The sequence below is a fragment of the Triticum urartu genome, chromosome 7A, assembly GCF_056163025.1.
Source record: "Triticum urartu cultivar PI428250 chromosome 7A, HENAU_Tu73, whole genome shotgun sequence".
NCBI lineage: Eukaryota > Viridiplantae > Streptophyta > Magnoliopsida > Poales > Poaceae > Triticum > Triticum urartu.
Window position 1 is genome coordinate 520,656,516 of NC_141879.1, and position 19,566 is coordinate 520,676,081.

Genomic DNA, 19,566 nt, shown 5'->3' on the forward strand with positions numbered 1-19,566 from the left:
TCCAAAACCTGATCAAGGGTAATCACCTTTGAGCCTGTGAATGACTTCAATTCAGGCGGACTAGCGATTTAAAAGTCCTACCTTTTGTACACATCAGGGCGTCTGCGCTGATCACTTTGGAGATTCCAAGCCATCTCATAAAGTTGGTAATGCCCAGATTTTAGGTTCAGCCCATATATATACCCTCACCTATCCTACTTGTTCACTTGAAGCAAACTAAACTCCTATCATATGTTCAAAGAGAGAACCACGCCTTCTTGTGCTGATTCAAAGAGCTTTCTACTCCAACCATCCAATCAATTCCTTTGAGATCTAATCCCCCCTTTGCTTCCACCCCTACTTCTCCAATCCCAAGCAAAATCATAAGAGAGTTTAAGTGCAAGTGGAGATCATCTTTTGAAGCATAAGAGCAAGACATTTATCTCCAAGAAGCCTCATCTTATTACTTTTGGAGGGTGCAAGCCTTATATATCTGCTAGGTGTGCTTGGGAGTGTTCAAAGTTTGTGAAGAACCAATAATTTTTAAGGGCTTAGAGATCGCCTATTGATGGTTTGCAAGACACACAGGGCACCAAAAAAGAGTGTAGGTCCAACAACTTATCTGCTGCTCGCGTCGCTCACGGGAGGGGGGGGGCTCGGGCAGAAACTCAAGCTGCCGCCGCCCCCGTCCTCTCCATATGCTCCCCCGCCGCCACCGAAGGACGCCAGCAGGCAAAGCCTGGTTGGCCGATGGCGGTGGCGGGGATGTCTTCTCGCGCTGAGATCCCTCATGCGGGTATCGCTCCAGCCGGCATGGCGTGGTGGCCCCGGGTGTTGGTGGTGGTGCTGCCGAGGTGGCCGTGTGGGCGGCGCTGGGGCGGACCTGTAGCGAAGGCAAGGTCCTGCGATGGCGGATGGTGGCGATGGGGCAGATCGATCCCCTAGCTTGCTGCGCGCGCCCCTGACCTCCTCCCCAGGATGGTGTCGTGGTCTGTGTCGGATGGAGTCGCGGACTAGCAATGGCCATGGTGGCGGCGCTCTGTTTCCCCATGAGCTACACCTGATGTCTTCCAAGATCCAACCTAGCTGCGGCCAGTTGCAAATATGCCTCATGCATGGCAGCCCTCGTCTCTGGTAGCGCCCACCTCCCTCGATCTGTGGTGGTGGCTCCGGCGTGGGGGTTGTTGAGGCAGTGGTGGTCTTGGCATTGCTCCAGCCACGCGGTCTCTAGATTGTTGGGCCGCGGTGGTGTGTTGGATGGATGAGGTGATTTGGATCCGATTGGCTGGATGGTGGCGTATGTAGATTGTTCTGCAGCAACTTCATATGGATCCACAAAAGACTTCGGGAGGTTTTATCTCCTGATCCGGTGGATGACTTTAGTGGTGGGTTACAAACTATGGACAATGACTTGACGCAGAGGGTTGTTGTGGAGTAGCGGTGATCCAATTGTAGCTGCTCAGATAGCGGAAAAGCGATGGAGACAACACATGTGAGATTTAGATGGTGGTGCTATGTGCACCCGATCTCGAGCTCCGTGGCGAAAGCCTAGGACAGACCCGAGTGGTTATTCCTGGCAATGGCGATGTTTTTTACGTCGTTACCTTGTTGGAGGCATTGCTTGGATATGTTCGGACTGATTCTTCAGGGTGAAAACTTTGATACTGACCTTTGTGGTTGGATCCAGTGATGGCGTCGGTTGAGTGTCGCTTCCTTCCTGAAGGCGTTGTTGTTGAAGATCCTTGTCATCCATGTGGTGTTAATGGTTGGTGCGGATATGGTCTTAGTTGTAGTTTGTCGATCGTTCATCTGATCGCTTTGGGGCTTATTTCTTGTTTCTTTTTCTTTTTTCCACACCTGCACATAGCTTTTGGTCTTTTGAATTTTCTAGTTGCGGTGTGTTTCTGTGTGTGTGTTGGGTTGGTTGTGTGCATCTTAGTTATGCAGAGACCGTGTGTGTGTTCAATGTGATGTATCATCTTGATGCTCCATTTGAGCCAATAAAATTCACCCTTTGTAAAAAAAATGTAGGAGAGTATTTACGAGTAACGTTTCGATTACACACGAGTTGTTACCTTTTTTTTGAAACTCAACCACACTTTTATTTAACCATCCCACGTGGGATCTCGTCCGAGACAGTCTGCAAAATAAAATCTGGGGGCAGATGCAGCCACACCTTGCATAACTTATTTGACACTGCTTCCCTAGCTAACAAGTGGGCATCTTTATTAGCATCATGCCTAACCCACGATACTTTCCAACTCTCCCTCGAGGTTAGCAGATGCTTGACCTCCTCCACAATAGGCCCCAGTGGTGAAAAATCCTTCTCCGTGCATTGAAGTTTGCATACGATCTCCTTGCAATCCATCTCGATATGTAGGTTGGTGATGTTCAACTCCTTAGCTACCTGGGCGGCTCTCCTGCAGGCCAGGAGCTCCATCCTCGCTCGGTCGCTCCCCAGTGGGAGGACATGGCAAAAGCCTTCGAGAAAAGCATCATCGTGGTTTCTAAAAATCATCTCGGCTCCTCCGCTGTCACCCCCCTTCGATGTGGCTCCGTCGACGTTGGCTTTCACCTACCCCTCCTCCGGAGGCCTCCATTTTTCCTTCACCGCCGGTGTATTCTGCTTGCTCTTGCGACCGTGAATCGATTGCCACTCACCCATCAGTTGGAAAACTCTTTTCGCTATCTTCTCCGCCTCCTCAATCCGATGCCCATCGCATGCATTATTCCTCGCGAGCCAGAGCGCGTATGCACCCTGTACCATGACAGCCCGCTTGTCATCCGTAGCTTCCGCGAACCATGACATCAACCATCTCGACAATGCACTCAGGGAGCAAACAGGCTCCGGCGGGATCGCCACCGGTACCCCCAATTTTGACTGCATTATCTTCCAAAACTTGGCCGAGTGATAGCAGCCCCAGAATCTATGATAGTTCATTTCTTCCCTGCCGCAAGCAATGCAAAAAACACCCTGCTTGATCCTCCTCCTTAGGAGTTCCGCTCCCACAGCTAGCCCATTTCGAATCAGCCGCCACATATGAATTTTAACTTTGCCCAGCGCAACTGTATCCCAAAGACTCAACCAAGACTTATGATCTGCCACCGATGATGAAGACTCCGGCCGTCCGGATCTCACCCGCTTCTGGCTCATGCGTAGATGGTACGCCAACCGGACGGAGAAGATACCACTCTTGGTATAGTTCCACGCTTGGTAGTCTTGCACCCCCCCCCCCGACTGGTATTTGAGGAATTTCTTTGGCTTCCTCCGGAGCAAACATCTCACGCACCTTACTATCCCATGAGATACCATCGGCTTCAAGCAGATCCCTCACGCGAATAATGCCATCAATGTAGCTTTGGCCCAGTGGCCTCAAGCTACCTCTCCTCGGGAACCAATTATCATGGTGGATCAAAACTCGCGAGCCATCACCAATACGCCAGATCAATCCCTCAATGAGTAGGTCACGGCCGTGCAGAATGCTTCGGAATGTGTATGATTCCCTAGAAGGGCATGTAGGATTCAGTATCGACCCATCGGGGAAGTACCGTGCCTTCAAAACCCGTCCACACAACGAGTTTGGCACCTGAAACAAGCGCCACGCTGCTTTGGCAAGCATAGCTTGGTTGAACGCTTCCGGGTCCTTAAAGCCCAGGTCTCCTTCGTGCTTCCGCGTGCACATCTTCTCCCACCCAATCCAGTGCACCTTCTTGTGACAATCTGCTTCACCCCACCAGAAGTTTGAAGAAATAGTTGACAGGTTCCCGCACATTTTCTTGGTGAGTTGGAAGCAACTCATGGTAAAAGTTGGTGTGGATTGCAAGACGGACTTGACCAAAACCTCCCTAGCCATTTTTGATAAGCCTTGACCCTTCCATCCGGATACTTTCCCTTTAGCACTATCCTTGATGTATTTAAACGTTCCATCCTTAGCCCTCCCCACCACCGTAGGGAGACCCAGATATCGTTCACTCAGCACCTCCTTCGTAATTGCAAGCACCTATTTGAGATCGTTTTTATCATCATCCGGGGTGTCTTTGCCAAAAAAGATCGCTGATTTTTTAAGATTTACTTTTTGGCCCGAAGCAGCTTCATAGTCATGCAAGATGGAGCGTAGCGTCTCAAAATTTTCCCTTGAGCCCTCCACAAAGACCACACTGTCATCGGCAAACAGAAGATGAGTGACCGTTGGTCCACCCCCTCCAAAAGACACCCCCTTAATGTTTCCCTCGCGTTGTGGCTCCTTCAGCAACACAGAGAAGCCCTCCACACAAAACAAGAATAGGTATGGAGATAGGGGGTCCCCCTGGCGAAGCCCTCTGGTGGGATCAAAGATCTCAGCGAGGCCCCCATTTAGATTCACCGAAAATGTTGCTGATTTCACACACCTCATAACCATCTCTATCCAGTGACGAGAGAAACCAAACTTCAGCAACATTTGTTCAAGGAAATCCCACTCAACTCTGTCATATGCCTTCATCATATCCAACTTGACCGCACAGATAGGTTTCCTCCTTTTCCTCTTCCTTATAGCACGCACACACTCATAGGCCGCCAACACATTATCAGTTATGAGCCTGCCTAGGACAAACGCGCTCTGCTCCTCTGAGATCATGAAAGGAAGAACAATCTTCAAGCGGTTGGCCAGTGCCTTCGCCGCAATCTTGTACAAGACATTACATAAGCTAATAGGGCGAAACTGCGACAATAATTCTGGTGACTTTACTTTCGGAATCATTACAATAATTGTGTCATTGAACCCGTTGGGAGCGGCGGTCTCGGCCAGAAACTCACGAACCGCACCGCACACATCGTTCTTAACCAGCGCCCAGTGGCATTGGTAGAACATATCCGGGAGGCCGTCCGGGCCCGGCGCCTTAGTGGGTCCCTTTTGGAATAGAGCAGTCTCAATCTCGTCATCCGTGAAAGGAGCATCGAGTTTTACATTCATCTCCTCGGTCACAGATTCTTCGATATGTTGGAGCACTCTTTCCCCATCCCGCAAGCCCTCAGATGCAAATAAGTGTGCATAGAACTGGGCGGCCATCCTCCTCATCCCCTCGTCATCCATACACCTAGATCCATCCTCGCGCCGAAGCGCCTTGACTGTGTTCTTCCGTTTTTGGTGCGAAGCACAGTTTTGAAAATACTTAGTATTTTGATCGCCCTCTTGCAGCCAGTCAACACGCGAGCGTTGCTTGTAGAACACCTCTCGTTCGTACAACTCATGTAGCTGGTCCTCAATCTCCTTGATTTCCTGTCTTAACCCGTCCTCGCTGCTCATTCCTTCGCATCCACCAGCTGCGTTTTGAGGTGGCCAATTTGCTTCTTGATGGAACCAAAGACCCTTCGACTCCACTCCTGCATGGATTTCATGGCGGCCCGCAGGCTGTTGCATGTTGTCGCTAGCCGCCCGCTGCTCTGATTGGCTGCATGCGCCTCCTCCCATGCAGCGGCCACCATGGTCTCGTACTGCTCATGTCGTGCCCACGCTGCCTCGTGCATAAATGGCCTCTGACCACGCATGGATTTGTCCCCCGCCAACATCAGTGCCTTAATGATCAGTGCCTGGTGGTTCGATTCTTCCGTCATCACGTGTATCACTTCAGTTGCCAGGAAGAGCTCAGCAAAATCTCCGTTGCAGGTCGCATGATCCAGCCAAACTTGAATGCTATCTGCACCATCTCTCTTATTGTCCCAGGTAAATGGGTACCCAAAGAAGCCGAGATCTGCCAGCCTGCAGTCGGTCAGGCAGTTCTCAAAAGATTCCATCTGTCCTCTGCTCCTCGGGTTACCACCTTGTTGCTCGTTCTGGCGAAGGGCATCATTGAAGTCGCCCGCGCATAGCCATGGGAGGTTGTCCTGGGCACATCGATAGTGTATTGACTCCCACATCTTCGTTCTTTTCTAAATGCATGGCTCTCCATAGATTCCAGTGAACCTAAAGGAGCCACCCTCACTCGCAATAGCTGCATCAATGTAATATTGGCACCACGTCCTAAATGTAACATCAATATGGTCCCTCCACCATAGTGCTAAGCCTCCACTCTTGCCATTGCAATCCACCGCTACCCCTTTGGTCAACCCCAAACTCCACTTGAGTCTATCCATCGCTCCGGATCTCTTCTTTGTTTCTGATAAGAACACCACCTCTGGGTTGTATGACTTAATCAGGCCCCGAAGCTCGCCAACTGCCGAGTCCAACCCCAAGCCTCGGCAGTTCCAGGCAAGGATAATCATTGCTCCCGGCGGCCCCTCTCCGTGGCAGGGTCCGCCGATACCTTATCATTCTCTTCAATACGATCGAAAACAGAGGATGTCTTCTGTCTAGTGTCGCGGACAAACGATTCATCCCCCTCTTGCCTGTCCCCATCCCCTTTTGGTACCCACATCTGTCTCGGCCTTCTTTTCCTCGAGTTTGGAGTGCCTTGAGGGCTATCTCCCCTCCTCCTCGTCTCATCATAATCCTGCCGAGGCTTACGAACATAGTAACCCCTCTTTCTCTCCCGAGGGAAGTGAGGGTGGTAACCGTGCCTGGTCTCACCACCTCTGCTCGTTGAACCCCGCTCCCATTGGCTTGTCGCCTCATACTGCTTGCGCTCGTACTCCCTCTGCCACTGTTGCGCCTTGAGCTGCTCCCTAAGATCCCTCTCTTTCTTCCTCTCTATTTCATGTCTCAGATCTCTTTCCTCTGGCCAGCCTCCCCTATTCTTCTCCTTGCTTTGGGAGATAACAACCCCTTTCTCTCGTCGGTCGTGCCCACCAGTGCGGGCATCCCTCGGACGATCAAACTCAGCATTCAGGTTGCGCTTAACAGGGCCATCCCTAGCTCGAGCATGGCTGTCCTGTTCTTTCTTGTTACCATCAGATTGTGAGCTCATAAAGCTACTGGCACTAGCATTGTTATTCTTCACTCCTTTCACCTCATTCTTGGAGCCAGTGCTCCTCCCGGTTGAGGCTCTTAGCCAACCGCCCCATTGCCCTGCTTTGTCAACAGGAGGGACACAACGCCCGTTTTCATGCACCAACCACCCACACTCAAAGTAGAAGTGTGGGATATTTTCATAGTGGAAGTCATACCACATGCACAACTTATCCTCCTGTGAGTTTTTGAGGAAGAAACCCCGGACTAGAGGCTCAAAGAGCGGGATCCTTGCTCTAACTCGCAGCCGGTTCCCTCGAGCCATACCATCCTTATCGACATCCACTTTAACAACTTCGCCTAGCCAATTTCCCAGTGCATTCCCAAATGCATCCGTTCTCTTTCCTGGTGGGAGATCCGTGATTTTGACCCACACATCTATCCTGTCTACGACCATCTCTGATGGCTTAACATTGCTCTCATACTCCTTCAAAGCCAGGACATTGAAATCATATTGCCATGGTCCATTATTCATTGCATGCCTCCAATCCCCTTCGCTCCGAAAGTGAACAACGAAGACGTTGTCGCCCATGTCCCGGAACCGTGCCTCGTGGTGGAGACCCCAAGCCCTCTGCATCGTTTTCTCGAGCACTGTCCTGTTCAGCGGTCGCGGGGAGAACGCCTTCCCCACCGCCGACCACTTCATGTTCTTGGGCAAGATCTGATCTAGTTCCTCGAAGACGAAACCCTCCGCCTCCTTATCCAACAACACCATCCCTCCCATCCTTGTTGAGGGGCTCGCGGTAGGATCCGGCGTCTTACACGTGATCGGGGATCTTGAAGAGCCCCTACTTGTTGCTTTCCCCGGGGTCGCTGTCGCCGCCGGGGTTGCCTTCGTCGCCGGGATCTCCGCCGAGTGCACCGTCGCCTTCTCCGCCATGCACCGCTACGTAGAGGAGAGAGGCTACACCAGTCTGCGTCAAGGGAGACGCAGTCGCCGCCCCAGACACCACCGTAATCTCACCACCCCCGTCACCAAAACCCTAACCCTAACACTATCAGGAGATCGCCTCGCAATCGCCTGCCAGTTGCCCCTTAGCGTTTCGTACGTGGTGGACCCAGTCGGTTATCACACAAGTTTTTACCGGTCTCGTATGAAGTAACAAGTTGGCACACACGAGTTTTCCCTTTTCTTATTCATTTATAGAATACGTGAAGTTTTTTTTTTGCGAATTGAATACGTGAAGTTTTTTAATTCAAAATATTTTTCAAATTCCTAAATTTTATTCAATTTTACATTTTTCAAAATTAGTGAATTTTTTTAATTCAAGACCTTTTTCCAATTTCATGTTTTTTCACATTTTCGAAAAAAAAATAGACCCGCAATTTTTCCCCCAAATTTTGTGTACTTTTTTTGAAAAAAATGCAAATTTTGCAGATTCATGATTTTTGGTTCAAAAGTCAACGATCGATCGGTGCACCCGAAATTGAGCGAAACTTTTTTAAAATTTGTGGTCCTTCTCAAATTTGTGGAGCTTTTTTCAAAAGTCTACGATCAACTAAGCAACTAATCAACCGGTCCACGTGTCAGTGGTTAGTGGTCAACGTCGACCAGTCAAACAATTGAGAACCAGCTCACTCGCTCGCATGGAGCGCTGGTTTGTTGGGACAACCCAAAAATAGCTCGGGGTGAGCGCCGGTCTGCTATCTGGCGCAGAAGGCGCTGACTAGTACGTCTCGCGTGGGGCGGCGTGAGCACACCATTTTTTTTAGACAATTTCGCGAAATTTTATTAATTTGTCACAATGTTTACATAGATGGAAGAAAGATCTTCATAATGGCCTGACCAAACATGGTGGCCACCCCTGAGAGATAGTGCGTGCTTCGCTAATTTGTGAGCTTTAAAATTTGAGCTCCTAAGCTCAGAACAATTTTACAAAAATGAAAATTCAAAAAATGGTCTAATATTTCCTGTGCCAGTGCTCTATAAACTGCAGAGTTATCGTGCTTGAGGTTGTCAACCACCATCTTGCAATACAAGGCTATATCAATGTGTTTGGATATATAAATCATCTGAGTGTGTCAAAGATTCTCTTATCGTCAGTGCCTCCAAAGTTTGAGGATCCCTGGTGCACCTGAAGATAATCACCGAAGCTCTAAGAAAGGCTCCATCCCGGTCCCTACAAATCGCACAAACTGCCCCATATCTGCCTCGATTTGATACCACTTCATCCACATTAATTTTAGCACACACCTCAACAGGAGGCAGCCACTGTGAAGGTTTCGGTCCAAGAAACTCCTCCGGTTTCTAAACTCGATTGTTGATAATAGCTCTGACATGAAGCTCATGATGAAGCCATGGGTCGCGTAGGGAGACTAGAAAATGTCCTCATAGATGGCCTTTCTCCTAGCTCCCCATATCCACGCAGTCATGACCACACGAACAAAATCGTCCTCATCTAGTATTTCATGTAGTGTAAAGAGCCACTCCTTCGGGTTTTCGTCTTGGTGGTCACTGATTTTCTCTACTAACTCCTCAGGCGCAAGGGCCCAGATATTCCTTGACATGGTACAATCACCCCACCATCCCATCATCAAATCACCAAACATGCACCACACCATAATCCGAGGAGTTTGGGCCAGACCATCTCTGGGTCAGAGCCCTTCATCTTTTTCATTCTTTTGAAAATCTGAAGAATGATCACAAATATGAAAAAAAACGTAGGAGTCCAAAAATTGATACTCTTTTAAAAAATATTCTAGAAATGGAAAATACGCCTGAATTTTAAAAAATATCCAGAAATGTTTTAAAAATTCATTTCAAAATAATATTCTAAATTTTAAAAAATGTGCTTGAATTTAATAAATATTCACATTGTGATAAAACAATTTCCCAATTTGTTCATGAATTTTATAAAAATCTCGATCTGAAAATTAATGGACTTGATAAAATGTTCAAAATTTCAAAAATTTGGATGAATTCAGAAAATGTTTACGGGTTTCGTGAAATGATCAACATTTAAAAAATTGTTTATGAACATACAAAATGATTCTAGATTTAAAAACAATACTGAATTTGATTTCTTTCGCATTTCATAAAATGGTCACCAATTTTAAAAATGACATCAGATTACAAAAACATTAAGAATCTGAAAAAGAATTCAAAATTTTAAAAATCTTTCTGGATTTCATTAAACGTTGATGAATTTTGAAAATAGTATTTGATTACAAAATATGAACAAAATTTGGAAAATGTTCCTGTTTTCGAAAAAAGATTACAAAATTTGAGAATCACTGATGAATTTGGAAAATTTCTTAGAATTAAAAAATGTGACAAATTTTAATAATATATTGATAAATTAATAAAATGTTCCAAAGTTTTTTTTAAAAAAATAGCAAAAAATAAAAAATAAAAGGTGAAGTTAAAAATATATAATTTTTTTTTGAGAAAATCGGTATAACCATAACAGAAAACACAGAAAAATAGAAAACCAGTCGGGGAGTGGTTTTAGGACCTTCACAAAACCAGTGGGAAAATGAACAAAGGAGCTACCCCGGGCAGACCCAATAGCGTTCTGTGTCAGTTGAGAGGATGGACGATTGCTGAGTACTTGTCGCATTACGCGCTCAATAAGTTTTACCATGCTATAGGGCACCCCTAAGTCTCGCTTCACATGAGACAGAGGCAACCCTCGCCTGAAGGAAGGTGCGAGTTGGGCCGTCCCAGGCGCGTGGGAGCCACAGCCTTGCTTTTTTTGTTTTTTTGGTTATTCATGGTCTCTTTTCCTTTTCTTTTGTTTACTTTTGTTCATACTTCAAATATTCTAAATAAATACTCCCTCCGTTCCTAAATACTCTCTCCGTCCCAAAATAAGTGTATCAACTTTGTACTAACTTTAGTATAAAGTTGTACTAGAGTTGAGACAGTTATTTTGGGACGGAGGGAGTATAAGTCTTTGTAGAGATTTCACTACAAACTACATACGGATGTATATAGACATATTTTAGAGTGTAGATTCACTCATTTTGCTTCGTATGTGATATATAGTGGAATCTCTAAAAAGACTTATATTTAGAAACGAAGGGAGTATATTAAAGAAAATATTTGAAAAAACGATTAATCAGGAGTTTGAAAAATGTTAAATGTGTATAGCGAAAATATTTCTCATGTATACGGAAAATGCATAAAAAAACATATGATGTGTGTATTCTTTTGATCATATTTTGAAAAAAAATCTTAATCAAGCATTTAAAAAGAAATGTTAAACAACTATTTGAAAAATGTAAATCAAGCATTTGGAAAATGTTAATTTTGTACATAAAAAATACTGACCATGTATTAAAAAATAATAATATTGTATTAAGGAAATGCAATCAAGCATTTGAAAAATGTTAAATGTGTATGGAAAATGCAATCGAGCTGCAGAAGGCCGGCAAGATGGCGCCGTTGCCGCCAGAGTAAGGCTTGATCTGGCGGTTGAGGATGAGGCGTGGCATGACTTATTTCCGTCCGCCAAGGTTGTCCATCTAGCTTCGCCGCGCTCAGATAATTGTCCGATCCTTGTCCAGTTTGAGGTCGTCGACAAGCCTCGAAGACAGCGTTCCCCACCACGATACGAGATCATGTGGGAGCGGCATTCAACGTTACAGGAAGTTATAACTACAGCTTGGGCGGGAAAGGGCCTGCTGGTCATTTAGGGGACGTTGCAAATTCCCTTAAGTCAGTTATGGCCAGCCTGCGTTTGTGGAGTGCAGAAAATTTCGGCCACATCACTCAAAAGATTGAAAAACTTAGAGCTGAATTGGATGAAATGAAACTGAGTTCAGCTGAACGTGTCCTCATCCGCGCAAAAATGAATGAGATGGATGAGTTACTATATCGCGAGGAAATGCTATGGCTACAACACTCGCGTATTACGTGGCTAAAAGAAGGTGACCGTAATACAAAATATTTCTTGCGACGAGCTGTTTGGCACTCACGACGTAATTATATTCATCGGCTTCGTCGAGTGGATGGGACGTGGTGTAATGTTTCGTCTGATATGGAACGTATGGCAGCCTCGTATTTCAAGGAGGTTTATTCTAAAGACCCTACCCTCCCCCCTGAGGGGTTTTTGGATTGTATTCCGCCTAAGGTGACTGCCGAGATGAATGCTTCTCTATGTGAGCCATATACAGAGAAAGAAATATCAGACGCCTTGTTTTAAATAGGGCCACTTAAAGCGCCAGGTACCGATGGGTTCCCAGCGCATTTTTATCAACACAATTGGGATATACTTAAGGTTGAAATAATTGCTGTTGTTTTTCAGTTTTTTGAGACAGGAGTTATGCCTGAAGGAGTTAATGCCACGACGATCGTCCTAATTCCTAAAGTTCAGTATCCTAAAGAACTAAAGGATTTTAGACCGATTAGCTTGTGTAATGTGTTATATAAAATAGTCTCTAAGTGTATGGTGAACAGACTACGTCCCTTGCTTAAGGATCTTATTTCAGATAATCAGAGTGCCTTCGTTCCAGGACGGCTTATCTCGGATAATTCTATCACTGCCTTCGAGTGCATCCACCATGTACAGTCTTTGCAGCAGGGTGGCCCAGCTTTTTGTGCATATAAGTTAGATCTATTGAAGGCATATGATCGGGTGGACTGGGTCTTTTTGGAGAAAGCCCTTGTCAAATGGGGCTTTGATCTGGGTTGGATTAATCGCATTATGGCATGCGTTTCTTCAGTGAAGTATTCTGTCAAATTCAATGGTAAATTATTAGAGTCCTTCACACCGTCGAGAGGGTTGCGACAAGGTGATCCATTGTCTCCTTTTCTATTCCTATTTGTTGCTGATCTGATCTGTTAAGTAAGTCAATGTCTGATGAGGGATTAGAAGGGATCAAGATTTGTCGAAGGGCCCCTGTTATTTCACACCTCCTTTTTGCGGATGATGCCTTGTTAGTTTTTCATGCCTCTAGGCAGCATGCAACGTTGGTCAGAGGTTTGTTGAACACTTATGCTTCGGCGACAGGGCAACTCGTAAACCCTACAAAGTGCTCCATCCTCTTCTCCGACAATTTTTTAGTGACAGAGGCCGTGGGAATTAAATCTATTTTGGAGGTGACGCAAGAAGTTTTTGATCCCAAGTATCTTGGTCTGCCAGTTCCTGAAGGAAGAATGCATAAGGGGAAATTTGAAACATTGCAAGACCGGCTTAGGAAGAGACTCGTTGACTGGAGTGAACAGTATATGGCTTCTTCAAATAAGGACCTATTAATTAAGTCGGTTGTGCAAGCCATTCCCACCTATGTGATCAGTGTGTTCCGACTACCGGTGTCTGTACTAGATGATCTCACACGGTTAATGCGGCAATGTGGGGAGTGGAGAAAGGGAAAAGAAAAATGGCATGGTTGAGTTGGGATAAAATGAGACTTCCAAAGTCTAAGGGTGGTATGGGTTTCCGTGATATGAGAGCCTTCAACCAAGCGCTGCTCGCCAAGCAGGCTTGGCGTCTCCTTGATACCCCAGATAGTTTGTGTGCTCGTTTGCTATGTGCGAAGTACTACCCCCATAGGAACCTGTTGGATATAGTCTTTACAAGAAATTCTTCGGCTATGTGGAAGGGAATTGAACATGGTCTGGAGCTGGTTAAAAAAGGAATCATTTGGCAGGTTGGAGATGGTGCACTGATACGTACATGGCGGTATCCATGGATACCTCGTGGCTAGAATCTCCGACCAGTCACACCCAAAAGGAATTGTCGTTTCAACCGGGTGTCTGATTTTCTTGATGCTAATGGTGCCTGGATGGTGCAACGATTGAATTATCATTTTTGGCCAATGGATGTACGTGAAATTCAGAAAATCCGTACCTCGCCGAGACAACGTCAAGATTTCTTCGCCTGGCACTCGAAGAAGAATGGTCGGTTCTCAGTGAAAAGTACGTACTATTTGGCGACGACCGAACATGATGAGAAGTTCGCCGGCGGAGTGTCCAGCGTTAACCCGGACGGGAATCGTTCCATTTGGAATCTTATATGGCGGTCTTCTGTCCCTCTGCGCATGCAACATATGGCATGGCGGGCGGCGACTGGTGCCTTAGCTTCAGCAGCTTGCATGCAATATTTGCACCTGGTGTCGCATGGGACATGCCCCCTATGCGGTACTATAGATGAGGATAGCTATCATGCTTTGGTTGCATGCAACCATGGACAGTATCTTATGGGAGGCAATGAGGCAGGTTTGGTCGCTCCCTCATGACCAGCTTCTTATAAATAGCGGCAGGGAATGGCTGCCGAACTTGCTACTAAATTGCAACGAAGATGAGCGAGACAGAGTTCTTATGCTTCTTTGGCGTATTTGGCATTTATGGAATGATTTTACTCATGGTAAGGAAGTTTTCCCGGTAGCTGATGAAGCTATGTACCTAGGGTAGGGGCACGGACCTGTCCAAAGAGCCCTATTCAAGGACATCTCTAGAAGAAGTCACCTTTCAATCGACTTGAAGGTAACCTACTCGACGGGTTCAAGACACTCGACCAAGAAGCTATCACTCGACCATGAAGCCAACCACTCGACTGCTAGAAGACCTAAAGTCACTCAGCAGGCAAACGGTCGGCTATTAAATAGTCTTTATGGTCATTATAGCACTTTATTAGGGGCGTTACCAGTAACGGCGTCCAACCTTAAATGTACCTTAAACCCTGCATCACTGAGGGCAGGAGAGGGCCGGCGAACTCTATATAAGCCACCCCCTCCTCAGTATGAAGGGTTCGCACCCCTGTTATTCACACACGCATAATTCAATCGACCGCCTCCGGGCACCGAGACGTAGGGCTGTTACTTCCTCCGCGAAGGGCCTGAACTCGTACATCCTGGTGTATTTACAACTTCTCCATAGCTGTGATCTAACCTCTCCATACACACCCCCGTACATCACTGTCAGAATTAGAACCACGACAGCTGGCGCCCACCGTGGGGCAGGAATCTTAGCGCCTAGTTGGAGAAGTTGCGATCTTTTCCGATCCCTTTGATCATGGTTTCTCGCGGAGTTTTGGTGGAGGGCCGCGAGATCCGTCTCGGCGCGCTCACATTCATCGCCGACGACTCCGCCTGACTTCAGGAGGCACCACTCGACATCGACGCGCTCCCCGTCCGCGGTACGACGCACTTCCGCGCGTGCATTCGTGGCGTCCTCCTGCGGCAGCCATCGACCCAGTATCAGTCGGCCCCCGTGTCGTCTCCCCGCCCTGTCTCCCACCGGCGCAAGCACTCCGGCCGGTCGAGACTCGGAGGTGGGTGAGGCATGTCGTGGCCCGCCAGTCGGCAACCCCGCAAGTCGCGACAATCGAGCCCGACGAATCCCTCTACGGCCTGTTCGACTGGCTCCGTGGGGACCGCATCCGAGTGCGACAGCAGCGACCCGGCGGCTGAGGTTCTGGCGGTCGATGGAACACACAGTCCTCCCGGTTTCCCTCGCACCGATGGAGGCGCGGGTGGAGGCGACCCGTCGCATCCTCACGATGAATATCTCCCCGAACCTCTCACGTCAGTGCAGCGAGAGGAGCTTCGCCGCCGGAACATGGATGCACTTCACACTCCTATCGTCGGAGAAACCCCCGAGGCCCGGGCCTTGGAGGACGCGCGCTTGGCTAACTTGGCCGAGCTCACTCGACTGGAGAATCTCCAGCGAATACTCGACGAGCAAGCGCGTCAGCGGGCTCCCGAGTCCAGTCGACGTCAGCTCTTCCCGCCTACGCAGGTATATCGAACCCCAGTTCAGAATTTGGCAGCCGCGGCCCGTATAGCGGAATCGATTCAGCCCTCCCAGTCGGAGGCTGGCAGGGGCTTGTTGCAAATCAGAGCGTTGCTCCGGGCGGCGGGAAACCAGAATTCCGCCGTTTCTCAGTCGCGGAATAGGATCCACAGTCGATCCGTTGCAACAGATACAATCCAGTCGGCTCACAGCCCGAGATCGCCCCCGAGGCGTGAGGGACGTGGTGACCGGCATGATCAGTACAGGAGGAATGAGCAGTATGATCACCGATTCGATCGTGATGATCGACGTCAAGTGCCAACCCCTCCCCCGAGGAGTGGGTCGTATGCGCCTCGACGGCAAGATGACAGACGCCCTCATAGTGTTGGGCAGAGGATTCCAGTCGACCCCAGGGACACAGGCTTTGATGCGAGATCCATCCTCGTTCAAGGTTTGGTTGACAGGAACAGAGCTCATCGAGAAGGCCACAATAGAGATGCGCCTACCAGCAGCAGAGTACATGCTTCAGGGCCAGAGTGTTTCAGTCGAGCCATCAGGGCCGCAGTGATTCCTCCCAACTTCCGGTTGGCGACCGGAGTCAGCAAGTTCACCGGCGAGTCTAAGCCTGACACTTGGCTCGAAGACTACCGAGTGGCTGTCCAGATTGGTGGCGGCAATGATGAGGTGGCTATGAAGCATTTTCCTCTCCTGTTAGAGGGCTCAGCCAGAGCATGGCTGAATCAGTTAGCACCCAGCAGCATCTACACTTGGGAGGATCTCTCTCGAGTGTTTGTCACAACCTTTGAAGGAACATGCAAGCGACCGGCAGGCCTTACAGAATTGCGGTCCTGCGTGCAGAAACCGAGTGAAACTCTGAGGGATTACATCCAGAGGTGGATCACTTTTCATCACACGGTTGAGAATGTACCAGATCACCAAGCAGTTTGTGCCTTTAAAGAAGGCGTCAAGAACAGAGAGTTGAACCTGAAGTTCGGTCGGACCGGAGAAATTTCTCTGAATCGGATGATGGAAATTGCCACCAAATACGCTAACGGAGAAGATGAAGATCGACTCCGGAGTGGCAAGCAGAAAGCAGTCGCCCAGGAAACCGGAGGCAATTCCAGTCGGAAGCAGAAGCGGAAGGCCGAGCCAGCCGCTCCTGGGAAGGCCCTGGCCGTGACCCAGGGAAAATTTAAGGGAAAACCCAAGGGGCCCTGGAACCCCAAGAAAGTCAAGGATCAAGATGGAAATGATGTTTTGGATCTGCCATGTCACATCCACACCAAGAAAGATGAAGAGGGTAATTTTATTTACCCAAAGCATATCACTCGACAGTGTCGGCTCCTAATCCAGCAGTTTCAAGGCAAACAGTCCAAGGACAAGGAAAAAGAGTCGGACAGAGTTGAGGACAAGGAAGACAGTGACGATGGGTACCCCCAAGTCAATTCCACCCTGATGATTTTTGCTGATGTCGAAAGCAAAAGTCGACTAAAAGTCATTAACCGTGAAGTGAATATGGTTGCCCCGGCAACACCCAGCTACCTGAAGTGGTCTCAGCCTGCCATCACGTTCGACCAGTCCGATCACCCTGCGTGCATTGCCACCCCCGGGAGGCAAGCTCTGGTGGTCGATTCAATTGTCGAAGGCACTCGACTGACCAAAGTCCTGATGGATGGTGGCAGCGGCCTGAACATACTGTATGCAGAAACGTTGAAAGGGATGGGCATTCCGATGTCCAGGCTCAGTGCCAGCAACATGGGTTTCCATGGAGTCATTCCTGGAAAGAAAGCCGAGTCACTCGGCCAGATTGCTCTCGATGTGGTTTTCGGTGATTCAAAGAATTACCGCAAGGAAAAGTTGACATTTGAGGTTGTGGACTTCCAAAGTGCTTATCATGCTATTCTAGGCCGGCCAGCTTATGCACGCTTCATGGCTCGACCGTGCTATGTGTATCTCAAGTTGAAGATGCCCGGCCCCAAAGGCGTGATCACCGTTACAGGCAATCGGAAGAAAGCAGAGGAGTGTTTTCAGAAAGGATCAAAGATCGCTGATGCTCAGATGTCAGTAGTCGAACTGCAAGAGTACCAGAAGACTGCTGATCCGAGTGAATTGCTGCGAGCGAAGAAGCCAGCTTCAGAATCAGCTTTTCAGTCGTCTGGTGAAACTAAGCCAGTTCACATTCACCCGACCGACCCCAATGCCGCCCCGACTCACATCTCAACGACGCTCGACTCCAAATAGGAAGAAGCGCTCATCTAGTTCCTCCGTGAGAACTGGGACATCTTCGCATGGAAGCCTTCTGACATGCCTGGAGTTCCCAGGGGGCTGGCTGAGCACCGTCTATGATTCGACCCGAAGTTCAAGCCTGTGAAAGAACATCTTCAACGGTCCGCCGTCCAGAAGAGGAAAGCTATTGGCGAGGAGGTGGCTCGGCTCTTAGCAGTGGAGTTCATCCGAGAGATTTACCACTCCGAGTGGCTCGCCAATGTCGTCATGGTCCCCAAGAAGGACAAGTCGCTTCGCATGTGCATTGACTTTAAACATATCAATCGGGCCTGCCCGAAAGATCATTTCCCTCTCCCCCGCATCGACCAGGTAGTCGACTCGACCGCAGGGTGTGAGCGTTTGTCTTTTCTAGATGCTTATTCAGGGTACCATCAGATCCGTCTGTATGGACCCGACGAGATCAAAACAGCTTTCATCACCCCATTAGGGTGCTTCTGTTATGTCACCATGCCCTTCGGCCTCAAGAATGCTGGAGCCACATTCATGAGGATGATTCAGAAGTGTTTGCTCACTCAGATCAGTCGGAACATAGAAGCATACATAGATGATATTGTGGTTAAGTCACGGAAAGGTTCCGACCTACTGACTGACCTTGCCGAAACCTTTGCTAACCTCAGGGGATACGATATCAAGCTCAATCCATCAAAGTGCACATTCGGAGTTCCAGGTGGAAAGTTACTCGGTTTTCTCGTTTCCGAACGAGGAATCGACGCCAATCCCGAGAAAGTTGGCACCATACTCCGAATGAAGCGCCCTGTGCGTGTACACGATGTCCAGAAGCTTACAAGTTGCTTGGCCACTCTAAGTCGATTCATTTCTCGTCTTGGTGAAAAGGCGTTGCCTCTTTACCGACTGATGAAGAAGTCTGACAAGTTCGAGTGGACTCCAGAAGCTGACGCAGCGTTTGCAGAGCTCAAAGCTCTGCTCTCCACCCAGCCGGTGCTTGCTGCCCCAATCAGTAAAGAGCCTCTGCTGCTGTACATTGCGGCCACGGGACAAGTTGTCAGTACAGTACTTACGGTCGAGCGGGAAGAAGAAGGAAAGGCCTTCAGAGTTCAGCGCCCAGTATATTATGTGTCTGAAGTTTTGACCCCATCGAAGCAAAGATATCCCCATTACCAGAAGCTCGTATATGGGATCTACATGACCACAAAGAAGGTTGCACACTACTTCTCTGACCATTCCATTACAGTCGTCAGCGACACTCCACTGTCAGAGATCTTGCACAACAGAGATGCAACTGGTCGAGTGGCGAAGTGGGCGATTGAACTCCTTCCCCTAGATATCAAGTTTGAAGCAAAGAAGGCTATCAAGTCCCAAGCAATTGCAGATTTCGTCGCCGAATGGATTGAACAGCAGCTTCCGACTCAAGTTCACTCGGAGCACTGGACCATGTTCTTCGATGGATCTAAGATTCTGAATGGTTCCGGTGCTGGGGTAGTCTTGGTCTCCCCCCGAGGAGATAAGCTCAGATATGTTCTCCAGATTCACTTTGATTCCTCCAATAATGAAGCAGAATATGAAGCACTCTTGTATGGGTTGCGCATGGCCGTTTCACTCAGCGTCCGGCGCCTCATGGTCTATGGCGACTCAGATTTGGTGGTTAATCAGGTGATGAAGGAGTGGGACGTCAGAAGCCCAGCTATGACTGGCTACTGCAACGCAGTAAGAAAGCTAGAAAAGAAGTTCGAGGGGCTAGAG

General features: G+C 48.3%; 1 protein-coding gene across 1 annotated transcript; it reads right to left on the reverse strand.

Annotated features, from left to right (window-relative positions):
- Nucleotides 1–5,260: 5,260 nt before the first annotated feature.
- On the reverse strand, nt 5,261–5,875 carry LOC147960240 (uncharacterized). The gene has a single exon (XM_087533225.1). It carries the CDS (start codon nt 5,873–5,875, stop codon nt 5,261–5,263), a length of 615 nt encoding a protein of 204 aa, XP_087389351.1.
- Nucleotides 5,876–19,566: the final 13,691 nt, after the last annotated feature.

Coding starts and splice junctions, on each gene's coding strand:
- LOC147960240 (XM_087533225.1), bottom strand. CDS start 5,875: ATGTGGGAGTCAATACACTATCGATGTGCCCAGGACAACCTCCCATGG.